The sequence below is a fragment of the Aspergillus pseudonomiae genome (genome assembly GCF_009193645.1).
Source record: "Aspergillus pseudonomiae strain CBS 119388 unplaced genomic scaffold BDV37scaffold_145, whole genome shotgun sequence".
NCBI classification, from domain to species: domain Eukaryota; kingdom Fungi; phylum Ascomycota; class Eurotiomycetes; order Eurotiales; family Aspergillaceae; genus Aspergillus; species Aspergillus pseudonomiae.
The window spans coordinates 1-16,007 of record NW_022476137.1 but is presented as its reverse complement, the minus strand read 5'-3'; the positions used below and the strand labels follow the sequence as shown (position 1 = coordinate 16,007).

The 16,007-nt window shown below is 46.2% G+C and overlaps 5 protein-coding genes across 5 annotated transcripts; 2 read left to right on the top strand and 3 right to left on the bottom strand.

Annotated features, from left to right (window-relative positions):
- Positions 1–223: 223 nt before the first annotated feature.
- On the bottom strand, positions 224–3,627 carry BDV37DRAFT_276712 (uncharacterized protein; the record flags this gene model as incomplete). Its single annotated transcript, XM_032085609.1, has 11 exons — positions 224–522; positions 581–1,235; positions 1,289–1,416; positions 1,474–1,611; positions 1,741–1,867; positions 1,910–2,300; positions 2,355–2,470; positions 2,512–2,920; positions 3,023–3,108; positions 3,164–3,258; positions 3,600–3,627. The coding sequence occupies 11 exons, from the start codon at positions 3,625–3,627 to the stop codon at positions 224–226; spliced, it is 2,472 nt and encodes an 823-aa protein (XP_031935017.1).
- Positions 3,628–4,483: 856 nt separating this feature from the next.
- Positions 4,484–4,950, bottom strand: BDV37DRAFT_49762 (uncharacterized protein). The gene has a single exon (XM_032090771.1). It carries the CDS (start codon positions 4,789–4,791, stop codon positions 4,525–4,527), a length of 267 nt encoding a protein of 88 aa, XP_031935016.1. The 5' UTR covers positions 4,792–4,950; the 3' UTR covers positions 4,484–4,524.
- A 586-nt stretch (positions 4,951–5,536) lies between these two features.
- Positions 5,537–7,559, bottom strand: BDV37DRAFT_265063 (kinase-like domain-containing protein). The gene is made up of 3 exons (XM_032083738.1): positions 6,361–7,559; positions 6,139–6,284; positions 5,537–6,064 (listed from the first exon to the last, which is right to left on the bottom strand). The coding sequence occupies exons 1-2, from the start codon at positions 7,408–7,410 to the stop codon at positions 6,156–6,158; spliced, it is 1,179 nt and encodes a 392-aa protein (XP_031935015.1). The 5' UTR covers positions 7,411–7,559; the 3' UTR covers positions 5,537–6,064; positions 6,139–6,155.
- Positions 7,560–9,194: 1,635 nt separating this feature from the next.
- BDV37DRAFT_265060 (cytochrome and DOMON domain-containing protein) lies at positions 9,195–11,098 on the top strand. The gene is made up of 2 exons (XM_032083737.1): positions 9,195–9,419; positions 9,515–11,098. Exons 1-2 carry the CDS (start codon positions 9,371–9,373, stop codon positions 10,675–10,677), a joined length of 1,212 nt encoding a protein of 403 aa, XP_031935014.1. The 5' UTR covers positions 9,195–9,370; the 3' UTR covers positions 10,678–11,098.
- A 572-nt stretch (positions 11,099–11,670) lies between these two features.
- BDV37DRAFT_289187 (ankyrin repeat domain-containing protein) lies at positions 11,671–12,144 on the top strand (the record flags this gene model as incomplete). The annotated part of the gene is made up of 1 exon (XM_032088406.1): positions 11,671–12,144. The coding sequence occupies one exon, from the start codon at positions 11,671–11,673 to the stop codon at positions 12,142–12,144; it is 474 nt and encodes a 157-aa protein (XP_031935013.1).
- Positions 12,145–16,007: the final 3,863 nt, after the last annotated feature.

Here is a 16,007-nt window from a genome sequence, read left to right as displayed (position 1 = left end):
AGACCCAAGAACCAAAAAAATTACTTCGCTCAGCTGAAGGGAATATTGGGGGGGGGGGATAATCTTGATAGGACCCTCCAGGTGAAGTTGGACATTCTAAAAGTATTTGATTTTGTTTGGGGCTTTCTAGCGAGAAAGATCTTTGTTGATGTTTATGACATGCAAAGTTGGTTGGACGAGGATGGAACACAACACTATTTCGACGGCGAGCTTTCTGAAGGTGTTAACTGGGTTGTGTATCTTTCTCCGTGACGAACGTCTTTGGTACTGGTGCTTCCTCGCCGTACGTGGCTTCGTAATGATCTGCTAGCTTGACGGCAGGATTGATCATCTCCTCGCTTCGGGACTCGCTGTCGTGCAGCATTTGTAACCAGCTGTGGAATGGGTCCGTCTGGAAGTCAAACCCACTCTGCCGCAAGGCATCTAGCAGAGCGGACCAGGTGAATGTTCGAGGGTTGGACAGGTTGAATATTGTGTCATCGATATATTCGCTGGTTATCGCATCCCCTTCAGATTCTTCTACTGTATTGACTGAGCAGGCCTTGGCAATTTCGAGAACAGAACATGCCAGTTTGTCCACAGGGAGCCTTGAGGGTCAATGCTGATCGGATTATCAGGGGTATGGCCTCTGAATCATTCCAAAGACCTTTCTTTGAATATCCTGAGACCTGACCAATTCTCAAGGAAAAGGCCCGAGCGCCCAATTTCCGAGCGTTGCTTACGATCTTCTCTCCAATTAACTTCGAGCGACCGTAACCCATTTCAAGTGCTCTATTCAGGTCGTCAAGAGGTTCCTTGTCGTTGTCTGATGTTGGGGCACCGAGAGCCGTTGATATCGATGAGCAGAACAGTACCACGGCTGGGGCGGGAAGATGCACCGATAACGAAAACTGGATAAGATTATCTAGCCCTTGAATGTGAGGTTCGAAGTTGGCGAGAGGGAGGTTGAAGTTGACTGGCCAAGCTGTGTGGATGATCAGTGACACTGATCGCTGCATCTCCGCTAGCATATCTTCGCCAACGTCGAGGTCGGGTTTGTCCAGGGCACTCTTGAGCACGACGATCTTCTTTTTGCGAAAGGGCATCGCCTCTAAGCCTTTCTCTGCGAGAGCATCCAGGATCTCTTCTTTTGGTTGCTCCCGTCGTGTTAGGCAGTACACGGCGGATACTGTAATATCGTTCAAAAGCTTGAAAAGCGTGTGCGCGCCAATCGCCCCAGTAGCACCAGTAAGGATCTGAAGGATGTGAGAAAAATGAAAAGAACAATTATGGCACTAACGAGGCATACTACACTCCAGTTGTTTGAGACGATGTTGGGATTGGGTGTGTGCATGCGGAACGTTGAATATTTTTCAATCGCTCCGGGCATCAATGACACCTCATCTTCGACCTCTGTATCTTGACCACTTTGCACGGCTTAGATATACTTTGCCAAGCGGGAGACGCTTCCCGTTTCAAAAACTATGTTCTGACTGATAGTCTTGCTGTCGGTGATCATGAAATCTCTGAGAATCAATCGACGCTGATGGATTGCTTTTAGACTATCGACTCCCTCTGCGAAGAAGGCGGAATGCGGTCTTGAGATGGGGAACCCAAGCTTCTCGACAGGCTCTCATAAGATGAGCTGCTGTGTTACTTTGATCAAGCTCAAGGGTACCGTCGGCGGTTTGTTCAAGCTTAGTGTACGCCTCCTCGATCACATCAGCGTATTTTGCATATACCTGTGCCCTAATCATCGACCCCTTATCTGTGCGAGGACAGGCTGAGCCAACGGGTAAGACCGCGCGATCATGTCTCGGGAGATCTGGGAAAATTGCTCAGCTCGGGGCTTTGCACCCTCCACTGTGGGCCAGATCAGATTGAGGTACTCTTCGTCGATGAAGCTTCTTGCCTAGTCTGACCGAAAGACCAAAAGACCTGGGCCAGATTTGCCCACTCCGATGACAACGGCCTCCTGAATCAGTGAGATTTGCTTTATCGATACCTCAATGTGCAGGGGCAGCACCTTCTCCCCATTGACGAGGGTAAGTCGATCATCGAATCTGGTCACGTACTTCCATCGGTCAGGAATGGTAGAGTGCGGCGTGAAGACGTCGCGGGAATGGTACGACTCTGGGGGCTCATCCGAATTTGACGCCGTCAGTGCTGGATGACCAGCGAGGTACACACACTCATATAGATCTGCACCGATGGGCTTCATCCAAATGAAGGGGCGAAGATTCTCGAAAAACTTCACAAAATTCCAGAAAGGATCGCCTGCTGGGCGGGAGAGGGACTCTGCTACTAGGCCTGCCTCCGTTCTATAAGTGGATTAGGCGACTGTATCAGCGTGGTGGGTCTCAAGCACTACTTACAGACCAAACGAACCACCAAAGTGTACTTTCTCTGCCACGAGGCGATCGCCTAGTTCATCAGGGCATGGTGCGCCACAATATGTCACTAGCTTACACTGTCTCAGAGCATCCAGGCCCTTTGGACTACCGACTAGAAGTTGAAGAAGATAAGAAAAACCTGAAAGGATTCAGGTTTAGCAGCCTCAAGCGCTGAAGTGACTGATGATGCTGTTAGGGGGAGCGATACATCCCACATATACACCGTTTTCCTCATGTACATTGCCTGCAGAGCAGTCGACAGACAGTGTAGGTGATACCACGGTAGGGAGTTGAAGGATGTGAACCCCAGACCCCGCATTGGATGGGTCATGATGGCTTTATGACTGAGATAAAGAGGCTTTGGCAGACCGGTGGACCCAGAGGAGTGAAGGATCAAAGCGACCCTTTGTTTTTGGACTTCTGGATTCCGGGTTCGGTGGAGGACCAAGACGTCAGTCCCCTGGGGGGCATCCAGACACGATTTTTGAATGATTGGACGGCATGCGATCAACTTCAGACGGAGAATCTCACCCAACGTGGCACGGATGCTTGGTGTTTGCCCATAGAGGATCGTGTCACAGCCGACCATGTCCAGGAGTGATACGCACGCCGCAGCTGACTGTCATGGAGAGACCATCATGGCTGTGCACCCTAATCTGCTAAGCGCGAAGAAGGCAACCACCATGTTGAAATCCGACAGTGTGAACAGAGCGACCACAGCTCCATCATTGCCAGGCTGCTATTGTATGAGCTGCGGTTGTATTCTGGTGAGAGATATGTGGATGACTTACTGGTTTGAAACCACAATCCATTAATGTGGACACGGTTTGGTTGATCATGCAGTCCAGGTCTTGCCCAGTGAAGTATTCATAAGAAGTGGCATCATCTGTGTAATTAAGTCAAGTCTCTCGATTCTCAGATACCTACCCTTCATCTATCTTTGAGGACAATCCTCTGGAAAACCTTTCATATCTTCTGACGGAGCAACATCTTTACCCCTGGTGCTTGATTTCAGCAGACACCTACCCCTACACCCGACGGCGAGTTTAGTCGACCATTAGTACCACCCCCCTTCCACAAACGCTAGAATGCGTTGGGCCCACTGCAAAGCAGAAACCTTTGTACTCTGGACTGAGGAGATGGATGATGAATTCTGTGGGTGGTGTTTGATGACAAAGGTTTCTTCTATGGAGCAGTTCTCTATAGTTGATCAAATGGGTGACAGACAGAAGGCCAGGGGTCTGAGATTAACCATGATGATGAGCTTAAACAGTATCTTGGAAGTGCTAAGTAATTCGCTAGTAGATAACTGCCTTTTATTATCTCTTACTAATCTTTTAGGTACTCGCAAGATTAATCCATGCATCTTTTGGAAGGGCAATCAATATGAGTTCCCTGTCCTTGCGAGCCTTGCACACGGTGTCCTTTCTGTTCTTGCGACTGGTTCTGGTGTTGAACGGCTATTCAACTCTGCTCGTAATATCTGTCATTACCGCCGAGGGTCTCTCAAACCGACAACTATCCAGGATCTTATGATGTATTTATGTACATCAAGGTTTGACATTGAAAGTGAGCATCATACTTTCATAGAGGAGTATCTTACAGCGCAGGAGATACAAGCGGTGAAGGAGAGAAAGAAAACCGAGAGGCTTGATAATGATATATTTGATCTAATCAGTGATACTGAAGAAGACCCTTTAGGTAAGACTCAACTATCACAGGCCCCGGGCAGGGTTGGGCTTGGTGAGAGACCTCTTAGAGAGATTAGAGATACATCTCTGATTGAGTTTGGAGACGAGGATGATGGGGTCCAGGAGGATGAAATCCCGCTACCTGATAATTTAAATCTGCAGGATGGTATCCAGAGACGTACATCAGGGCGAGTTCCAAAGCGTTCAAAGCGAGATGATGGTGAACGGGAGTATATAAAGCAGATGGCCCAGCCGCCCTGGAAGATGAGTTTCTACTGCATGACCCAGTATAGCCAGTGGACGGTGCCCTTCCAAAGCGGCAATCCCACCAGGACGAAATACACTACAAGAACCAAGAATATGTACACGCCGCACTAGATCAAATGGCGAAGCCAGTCCGTGCGCTGGTGTTTGATATTGACCAGCTTGGCTCGGTCATACAGACTCTTCAGACTGCCGTTTCACGATCTCTTAACCGCATTGGAGGCCCGAGAGACGTGCGTCGACGCCGCAAAGATCAAGTCGCTCGATAGCTCGTGTGAATTTCGTTCTGGAGCGTGCCGAGTGTGGCGCTGGTGGCCGGCTGCCGACCTCTCGCTCAGCGGTTGGGAGCGATGGACATTCCCACCGTACTCGCCGACCGGTGATAACGGCCGCCGGCTCTCCTCGACAGCCAAGAAAGGACTGTCATGTCGGTATACGCTTTCTGGTCCCTCCGGGGGTCTCATTGACCACAAGTGTCCGCTTCTGAACGCGAATCTCCTCTGTTGGAGCGGCCGGGGAGGCTGAGGCGTGAAACTCCATCGTATGGTCTACGGATTGGCATCAGATGCCACCGCAGCCGCCAAGTGAGACTCGGGGGCAAAGATCACGTTGGTGGCTTCTCCATCGCTCCACACGAACGAGGGGTATGTGATATCTGATGGCCCCATCTTGGCCATGCTATCAAGAATATTGCAGCGGCGCGTGGTCTTGACTGAGCTTCTTCTCTGAGTTGTAGGCTATCGCTGTCTGGACTCTATTCACTTGATAGAGGGGCATTTTCGATGAATTTGACGGGAAGAAGAAGCGTTAAAGAGATACCAGTAGAGGGTGGAGAAGGTGGGAAAGTGGACCACTCGTTCGTGCGAACCACTCACCCGTTGAAAACGCTACCTAGTTACATGTGTTCAACTTACGGCGTGCTGGTACTTTGGAGCATCGGCTGCATTGCAGTCTGACTTCTGGCAAGAGTAAGGAAGTTAATGTTGCAGCGGATATCCCCGAATGCGAGAGCTCTTATATGCATCGTTCCTCGGAGAAAGACCAGCTTTTGCTAACTTTTTCCGATGGTTTTTATGTAAATCATGCATCATATTGTTTAGGGGAAGAATTTTAATTTTACGCGGGATGTATTCTTAACGCTTTTTTTGGTGACCATATTCCATCCCACAACAGTAGATATGCCACCAACCGTTTAAAAATGTTCACAATCGTCGCTTCCTATATACATGAAAGTTTTTATAAGGTTTGCAATTATCACCAGTAAAGCATCGACTAGCTTTCAATCAACGTATCATTTGCAGACGAACCTATACGTAAGATACATGACCAAAATAGAATCGCCTTGAGAACATGGTTAACATCCAAGCATACAGTATGGAGTACTGTATACACCACATGCTGAACAAGCGAGGCTATTTCCCAGATTCAGATACGTTATCTCTGATATGCCCGAATCCTGTTCATGAATCGTAGTGCTTGATTGCTACAGGTGGGCAAGACGATCTGGGTTTTGACACAACCTTGAAAGCGAGGTGGTTCGCATGCCCGTAGACGGAGATGTGAACATGCCAAGTAAACAAGACAAGGTATTCTCAATGTAAGTCTCGTACCGTATCAACTCATCAATTTGCTCGAGGTTGATCTGCAACCGACGGCATCCGTCTAGTCCTGTTTGGGTGCTTCCGGTCGCTGGGCGTTGATCTAAGGATTGGATCATGTCCGTCGCCAACGCGATAACTTGTCACAATGTGATTAGTAAGCAACTCCAGGATTCGGGACTAGGGGCCATTCTCAAAGCAACGTGTACGTACCTATACGGTCTAACCAACTAATATCCATATTCACCAGCCTCACATACCAGTACTTCCTGCATCCATAAAGACTGAATGATACTGTGAGCCGTCGGACGACGACTTGGAATCGGGTCCAACAAGGACCATATCACATTTTGACAGATCTGTTAAGATTACCACGACGTAAGTAGCTTAAGATGAGCGTCCCCTATCTGGATGGGGAGTGTAGCAGCAACTAACATGACTTAGCCTTCCAATCGGGTCATAGCCCGAATTCCCGATGCATTGAAGAAACTTCCGAAACCCGTCATCCTCTTCCGGCTCAGCAATTTCCCAAGGTATCCAACCCACCCTCATAGCAATGTACGTGACACCCGTAGCCCATACATCTGCTGCTCTAGGGTCAAACTTCTTTTTGGTATATTGTTCTGGCGAGATATATTGCGCTGAACCACACAGTCTATCTGTTGTGTGGGGACGACCGTCCCTGGTATAATGACACCTTTCCGCAATATCGAAATCTGAGATCTTTAAACAGCCTTGTGAAGTCAGCAAGAGGTTTTGGGGTTTCAGGTCCCGGTGTGCGATGTCCATATGGTGTATGTGTGTCAAGCCGCGTATGAGCTGCTTGAAAAAACAGTCGGCCTCTGTCTCCTCTAGTTGACGAGAGTCAATGATCAATGTATGCAAGTCTCCTCCTGAACAGAATTCCATAGACATGCAGAGAGAATACTGGCCTATAGGGTCCAGTTGAAATGTGTTAACAATATTTTGATGTTTCAGCGAAGAAGTAATCGAAAATTGGGACGCGATACGGTAATGGTATTGAAACCCTGATTCACCTCGGCGGTGGCGAAAGACTTTCAGTGCATGAACACCATAGCTCGGAGAGCCCTCTTTGATTACTCTCCGCACCAACAGAACAATGCCAAATGAGCCATAACCGATCGTTCGGATGGGGTCCCCATACTCCTGAATTGAATCTAGTGACGCGGTATCTCCAATCAAATTGATCCTCAAAGTACCGTCACCGTCGACGAACCAGACGGCAGGGTCAAACCTGCTTCTGCTGCACGGTCTGAAACAGCGCAGAATTGAGTATTGGATCTTTTGAGGCAGATCACAACCGAGAGCCTGACGCTCGAGAAAATGATAATGCTTGCCATTTCTTGTCTTCAATCTCTTCTGATGGCCAACACCAGCAAATGTGAACTTGTGTGGCTCTCTAGAGAGAAAAAAATTCCAAACTGGCTTCAATTTTTGTCTGGTCTTCTTTGTCCCGTCATCCATCGTGCCCACCTTCTTCGTGAATACGGGTCAGACGAGAAGTGATTCAAACGTAATCAAAGGTACAACAACAATGTATTATGAGACCATGCTAAATCATGGCGACTAATATGAAGCGAATCTCAAGTATGGCGTACATAGAAAGGAACAAACCATAAAATCCGAACGCTGACCATAAGGAAACTAGTTATAGTTAAGCCTGTCGGTGACATCAAGAACAATTAATTGCCTGTTTTTATTTTTTTTTATTTTTTTCTCTCCAAGCATTGCTCTGGGGGGAGGTAGAATACGACCGACCCCTACGGCGAAGAGGCAAGAACAAAAATCTCATGTAAGCGCTAGCATAGGTCTGGTAGATCTATATGTATATTTTAAAATTTATACTACTGGCTTAACTATTAAATGGCCCCTGCTCCAAAAAAAAGAGTATTGAGCAAGGTCTTTCCATATCCTTCAATTTGGCCCAGATAAACCTCTATACGAAGTTGCTCTAGAACGGCTTCTGCTGTTGGCTTAGCAGTTATGGCGTTCTCGATACGTCGCGTATAATTATGACCTGTGGAGGAGACAGAGGAGCGTAAAAGTCTTAATCTGAAAGCCACCATGCCGTAGAGCTCCAGGAAGCCCATCCTTCTCAAGCCCAATTTGATAAAGTAAAAATGAGTCTTAACCCGAGCATATAGAATGTGATCAGTGCCTAACGTACGATTCTGTTGCTGAATCCCCGACTCTTTAGTCGTGTACAGAGTGTACCTTTAAAAATAGTATGGTTATATGATTTAGAGAGGCTCTCTATTATAGAGCCATAGGGCGTATTATTTGTATGAAGATCAATCCAAGCCTTACAAGGTATATTGCTGCTTTGAAGGTTATGACAAAGAAAGGCGGATATCTAGGCGGTATACACATCCTTTACTGAAATTTTCGTTGCTGCAGTTTATCTTCTGATGTCTGTCTTAGTCAGCTCCCAACCAATCAAATATCCGAGTCCACCCAGTTAACACTATATCCGCACTGAGGCATATAGCCCCCAACCAAACAGAATTGCACCGTGGGTTACTGGAATGTACAATCGGCTCAACCGTACCGTCGACGTAGGTAGCATGTCTTCCCAACTCACACCGCTGAATTTCCTGTACGCAAGCCAAGTCCACCCGGTGGCAACACTGCAAAATTACTGGCAAGATTTCGTTGGATGGATGACCCTAGCACTTGGATTAACAACCTAGCACAACACTAATCCTAGCTTCACCGCGTGGCTACAGTTGGTAGCGATGACCCAATCCGACCGTAGCTCACACAGCCATGCATCCATGGTTGTCAGCCTATTCCCATCCCAGAAATTATTGGCATAAAATTAACGCCAAGTTGCTTCCGCTCCGAATCTTGCTGCCAAGAGGACAATTAGATCATCTTTAGTGAATGGTCGGTCTTCTGACATTCAATTACGTCAGGCCAACGTACTAATTCTACCCAGACCCATAAAGACGGATGCAATACTTCTTATAATCTAGCGTCATTGGCCCGTATACAGGCTTGGATCTTGGCTGAACAGCGGGATTGCTTGGCATATTCCATAGCAGGAAGCACCCTTCGAACAGTGAAGGCTAGAACACAATCGGTATGAGATGATATTCCTTGAAAAAAAAAAAAAAAAAAAAAAAAAAAAAAAAAAAAAAAAAAAAAAAAAAAAAAAAAAAAAAAAAAAAAAAAAAAAAAAACACAAATAAATAAAATAAATATAGAAAAATTCACTGACGTGCTCTCATCTACATTCCTATTCAACCCTTTTCACAGACTATTATCCAGGTTTAGAAAGCAAAAGTCAGCAGTTTAGGCAGCAGCAGATGTAGTCTTGGCGCCCTGGGACGATGTATATAATGTTGTTATTCCTCAGATAGATGTTGCAGAATCCCAGTGAAGCGATGAAATACCTCTATCGTTTTGTCGACTTTTGTTCGAAATGAGATTCCATTTTGCGGTGAAACTGTGCGCTGCTGCGTTGGAGTCAGGTCAGTACTCCCTGTCTCCCATGTTCACAAGCTTTTATAGCATTTCACCATGCTACTTTGCATCTCTTTTCTATAGCTATTGACTAAGGGGGTAGCATCCATGACACTGGGTCAACGACCGACCACCTTTTCTCCTGTTGGCCAGGATGAAGTGTTCTTCAGCATTGCCATACCTGACACCACTGCACACTCTGGGTCTGGTCCCATTTTCTTCCAAGTCAAGGCCCCAAGCACCCTGCAATGGGTTGGGCTGGGCCAAGGATCACAGATGGCTGGCGCCAATATGTTCATCCTTCACTCAACTTCCTCTACCAATGTAGCCCTTTCGCCACGCTCAGGGGAAGGCCATTTTCCACCAGTGTATAATCCAGACTCTCGAATCTCTCTCCTCGAAGGCAGTGGTATCCAAGACGGTACGATGACGGCTAATGCGCTCTGTGAGAATTGCAATGAATGGCAAGGTGGATCAATGGACCCGAGTAGTTCATCTACCCAGTGGATCTATGCCTATAAAGAAGGTCCGCCGCTGAACTCCGACAGTGCGACTGTGACTATCCAAAGACATGATGGGCGTGGGGGCGCAACTGTGGATCTTTCTCGGGCGATGACAAGCTCAGATAATCCGTTTCTGGAGTACGATCCGGCTGTTGACTCGAGCAATGTCACTGGTTTTCCGGGTGTCTCTCCTGGAACGTCCATGCTTATTGCGCACGGAGTCATCATGGCAATAGCTTTTGTGCTGCTGTTTCCATCATTTGCCCTCCTTGTCCCATTGCCATGGCCACTCTCTATCACTAAGGTCCATGCGCCACTTCAGATTCTTGCACTTGCTCTCGCCGTCGCTGGCATGGGAGTTGGTATCAGACTCGTCATCGATAAGAAATTGATCATGAGCGCACATCCCGTTATTGGTATTATCGTCATGGCCCTTCTTGTTCTATTTCAACCGATGCTAGGCTTCCTTCAGCACCGACACTTCCACCGTAGCGGTGAAAAGGGTATCTTTGCCTACATACATCGCTGGTTGGGCCGTTCGATGATGATCCTTGGTATCGTCAATGGTGGACTGGGTTTCCGCTTGGCGGGAGTAGGTAACCCTAGTACTCCTCGAGGCGCAATGATCGCATATTCAGTAATTGCAGGAGTGGTTGGATCGGCATATATTGGTGTGCTTCTTCTCGCGGCTGTGCGAGGAGGAGCCCGCAGACAAGAACGAAGGGTATTGAAGCACGAACCTCGAGGACATGCAGGCATGTAAAATTTAATGATATTATTGCTATGGGGGATGATATAATGTCGTTTGTCGGTGGAGAGAACTTTAATGTTTAAACACATACCCAGTCGAAATACTGTTCGATTCATGTTCGGTTTGACTTCAATACGAATTGTAGCCATGGAAAACACATATGTCAACCAATCGATCCATGGTTACTGCTAGTATACATGTTCATCTATGTGATAACCTTCAGAGTGTATCGCCTCTTGACATTGCTCGGTTGCTCTACCTGGTTGAACCAAAGCATAGCAAGCAAAATAAAACGAGCTCGGAAGACTATTCTCCTAAATAATTTGCGTATCATACAAATATTTTTCATTAGTAGTACAGTGTGCAAATGACACAGACCGAGGAATGAGATTAAAAGGCACTTGTTTCCGGGTGAGCGCTAGAGGGATGCTATGCCATAGAAGTATACCGTACATCTCTATCACTTGCACGTTAGAGACCATTTCAAAGTGTTCAGAATCCTCCAATCGAGATAGTGAACTTCTGAATAATCAGCATGGTAGAAAGCTTGCGCATATATGCCTGAAGTGTGAATTATCAATATGAATAAACATGTATATATTGCATCTATGTGTCGATATTGGCAAAATAGCCATTGAGGATTTGGAAAACCATTGTCTCTCTCCTATATTCCCAGAGTTCATCTTGCGTAGCAGTGTCTGTCTAATCAAGTGAACAAAGATATAAAGAGAGGTTGGGAAGGGTTAATTCATGAACCTTCAAAAGTCGTGCATCGAGTGTTCGATCTAGTAGTACTATGCTAATAATGAATGGAGCCTCGGTGTGCTAGGCTATGTAATGGCTCACTAGTATCTCCGTGTATTCTGCACTTTATGCTGCGACCCCGTTTAGCGCCTGCAGGCGGTTCAGTCTACCGTCCAGGCCATTCAAAAATAATAACATACATGCTCATCATCTCTGTGGGTCATTCTTCTGTTCTATACTTTTTCCCCTACCCTAGTTACAATGTGCAACAAACCAAAGATCCCAGGTGGGCTGCAATCGGCCATTGAAAAAGGCCTTTCCCATGACGTCCAAAGGTATCTTGATGAGGGAACAAGCCCCGATTTTTGTGACAAGAAGAACAAGCAGAGCCAGGGAAAACCGCTGTTGGCACTTGCTGCTATCAATGACCAGATACGTATAATCGAGCTTCTTATAAATTATGGCGCCAAGGTTGATAAAAGGGCCTCTCATGGCCGAACTCCGCTATCCTGGGCAGCTGAGCATGGCGCATTTCAAGCTGTGAAGCTGCTTATTGAACATGGCGCAAATGTAAATGCCGATGATAAAGAATGGACAGCACCACTCGCATGGATAGTCTATGCTGGCAGGGAATACTCGGAGAATGCAGGATTACCTTATTTTCAAGGCTGCCAAGATCGAAATACGTCATACTTTCTTCGACAGGTTCATATATTTGCTGGCTGTAAGGTGTAACTGGGTGCTGTACAGGCTGAAAAGTAAGAGTTCTGGCTAACTTTATATATTTTTGCTGACCTGAATGTAGACCAATTTTGAGAGTAGGGACATGAGATCTGAACACATAATACCTCTTTTGATATCCCGGTTGGTGCTCACCAAATAACGGAAAAATATAATGAAAATTATCTGTGAACTACGTAAATAAGGCTCTGCAGAGGGAGGCAATAGAGGTTTGATTGCTTCTGAGGCTTCGATACAGTATAAGATCTATAACTCCAGGGCCAATATCAACTAACCTACCAATTATAATCATTTAGTGAATTGAGTCGCGCCAAGAAGAATCATATCTATTTATTTAATCAAGTTTAACGTCCATATAGAGCCAGTTGGCTATGACAGACACATGCGTCTAGGCGGTGGTCTCGACCACTGCCTCTAATTTATCCCTAGGAGCTCTATAGCCTCCTACTCTCCCTTGTATATTCGTTCTGGTCCTTTTCCTCGCCCGATCCGCCTATCTGCGCCAGGGCCTTTGGGCTATACCCTCCTCGATATTCGTTGTCTGCTGGGTATTACCTAGGTGTGCCTAGGCTACCCTTTGTGCTATCCTTCTCCCCTAATCTCTGCTTCCTTCACTAGCCCAAGATCTTTGATTGTCTCTACAGATCCTATCTATCCCTCTGGCTGCCTCTCCTGGGAAGAATCCAGCATCCGTCGTTGCAAGAAACGCTATTAGGGCCTTTGTGGCCCTCTGATCCTTGAAGAGACGGCTTTCTGGGGCTATCTCTCCTTGTCCAGGTGGTTGCACTCCTGCCTTTGTTAGGGCTCTATACAGGTCTGCCATTGGTGGCGCCATAACCTGCATTCGACTAGTAGATGACCTGCTGTTCCCTGAGGAGCTTGGCAGTTCTAACATCTAGGGGAGTCCTGGGCCCCTATCTGACTAAGATATGTTAGTACTGCTGCATGCCCAAAGGAAGAATCATAGATACTTACAGTAAATAACGGCGTTGGAATATTTTGCCGAAATTGTATTCTTAGCTGCTTTCATATGGTGACTCTACCTGCGGAAGAGCCTAGAGGTCCATCTAACATTTAGCACCTACAAGCCCATTCGGGTACGGCAGATTGTATTAATTTAAATACCCCTCAACCCCAATCTGCTTTCATGCTTTCATATCCGATCCATCCTCGGAATAAGATAATATCGCAGCCGATCTACGCCCTATATTTTGCCTACTATCATGTCGCGGACTGTTGACCTCTGTTTACCGGTAGGTGTATAACACTCATCAAGAGAACTAGACAGAAACTAAATATTATTGGTCAGATTTTAAGTGCTAGTGATGAACTAGAAGACCAAGATATTGATCAATTTTCAATTAGTGATGAGTTGGCGCCTCTGCACCAGGCAGACTTTGATGTGGGTTAACTGTCCTGTTAACTGCAGCCCCGTGACTCAAACTTCTTTTCTTTCTAGGCGGTCAAAGAGCTCCTTCGGGCGTTGCGGGTTTTCAAAAAGCGTGGTATAGCACAGAGAATTGCCATTGCTGCATATATATCTGGATGTGCACGCGATAGCTCCTGGATGGTTCTGGGTCTTGATGAAGGTTTTAAAGTAGAGATACCAAAAGATGAATGGTATAAGGTGTGTGAGATGATAGTGAATGAGGGTATTATTAAGGCGCGCGACACTGTTGGATAACAATCTGGACAATGCCACATCATAATCAGAAACTGTTAAATAACATTGTGATTCCAAGAGATCGTTGCAGCTTTGTTTCTTTCACGCGGCTTCTGACCTAAGGCTGATGTAGTAGTAGTCGGCTGCACATTTCTCACTTTTCCGGAAACTGGGCTCAGAATCAACATCATGTAGTGTATATATAAAATGGACCACCATTCCCAAGCTATGGTGTAAAAGCTAAATATTGGTCATATATGCCAACTACATATCTGATCCTTTGATGATTCGGGACAGTATATACGATATGACTTCCGTTAGATGTAGGACCCAAACACTTTGCACCACGATAGCATTTTTACAATGCTTCTCCTTTATTTAGTGAAATGCCTATTTTAAACACAATCATGGTTGGATGCTGTTTACTACCTTTGGAAGCGTTTGATAAGAGCAGCACTTTCGTTACCTGTCCTTAGCCCATAACGTGACATTCTGTATTTGACCAAAAAGTGTAGTAGTCAATAGCTCTAAGCGTATGATATGTTTCTCAACATATCATCCCCTTCATGCTGTTTATTTCCTTTTGCTGAATTGCTATATTGGACATATCAAATAAATATGAGCATACATATTGAGACGGCAGATCCTGTAGCTAAAAACCTGTAGGTGTTATAATGCACGGGTCATAAACCTCTAGTACTAATAACAGTATGACACTGAGAAGAGTCTCTGTAAACCAAGGAGGTTTAGGAAAAAGAATGCTATTCTGCGAAACTATTAGGGACCGGCCGCACTTGGGTCACGCTCCCGTTGCGGCCCCATTTGGGCACGGCAGACCTACTCTGGGTACTAGCTAGATCATCATCGAAAAGCTGCCCCGCCGCTTGCTCATGCTGTAGCCGTTTTGAAGTACTAAAGTTAACCGAGCTGTATATTTTGTGTCGCTTATTTGCCAAGGTTCAGAAAGTCTGAGCTTATATAGTACGGCTTGGGTGTCTCGATAATGATAACTAGCTTGTATTACCACACAAATATCATGCACCTCTTCGGGTCCCTTCGATCAAGGAGCGACGGCTTCATAAAGTCGACATTGAGAGACATACCCAAGACCTCTCTGCCTTTCGTTAGTCAGACGGATAGCCCAGATCCTCAATATGTACCGCAAGAAATGGGACATCGACCGGATGCTCCTTTTCACTGTCCAGTGGATAAGTACCGGGCTTATCACTCTTCTCGAAGCCCCCGACTCACTTGAGAATCGGAAGGGGTCCTCACCCGGGCTATGTCCCGGCCTTTCACTCAAGCCAAGGGTGTTCTTGACATGATCCATGTAACCGCACAGCAGACCTGAGTATCGTTGCCTATGGAAACAGACACTCATTCCGTGCATTATGAGATAAAGGGGTCGCGATCAGAATTTAAAGTGGCTCAGTAGCCTCTAATGATGCTTTGGGCGGTAATTTGGTAAGCAAAATTTCAATAAAATGACGTGAGTATGGGTCGGGACCAGAAAAACGGGTGCATGCTAATTAGGCGACGTGCCAACCCAGGCAGCAAAGGAAAATGTTAGATATCTCAGAAGAACGAATCACCTAACGTGACATGGTCATGGTTATGATCAAAGACTACAGTGTCCCTTAGAAGGGCGAAAATAAAAAACAATAAATCACTTCAAACTCTTCGCTTCGTTTTCAAGGAGACCCCCATGATTTGGTGCCTCTAATGTCCTTTATTCCCTGCTGCTGCCCTGAATCACATTTTCAAAAACTAGGTGTTTGTTTTGATCAGGATTTCTGCATGCATTGTTAGCCTAATTGGGACCATTGATCTTGTCATAAAATATACTTACCCTGAGTTCATGCATAATTGGGCCCACCCTGTAGGTCATGCCTTGTGCGACATACATTTCTTTTTTCTTAGAGATCTTGAAACAGTTTTAGAGGCTGCAATACAATCGTAGGCATTTTGCAAGCTAAGTGCCTTTCTATCAGGCGTCCTGCCCTTCTTCTGCATTCCATCAACAGTTTCTACATCTTTGGCTGCGTTGTAAGCTTTTCTTCAAACCACTCTATCTCCGCTGGGAGAATAACAATGCCAGTACTGTTGGTCGCAGGGCCTTTGAAGAGCGGTCCAGAGAGAGCGTACTGGGGGAGGACAGGTTTCTAGGCGAGCATGTCTCCGGATCTCGCGATCA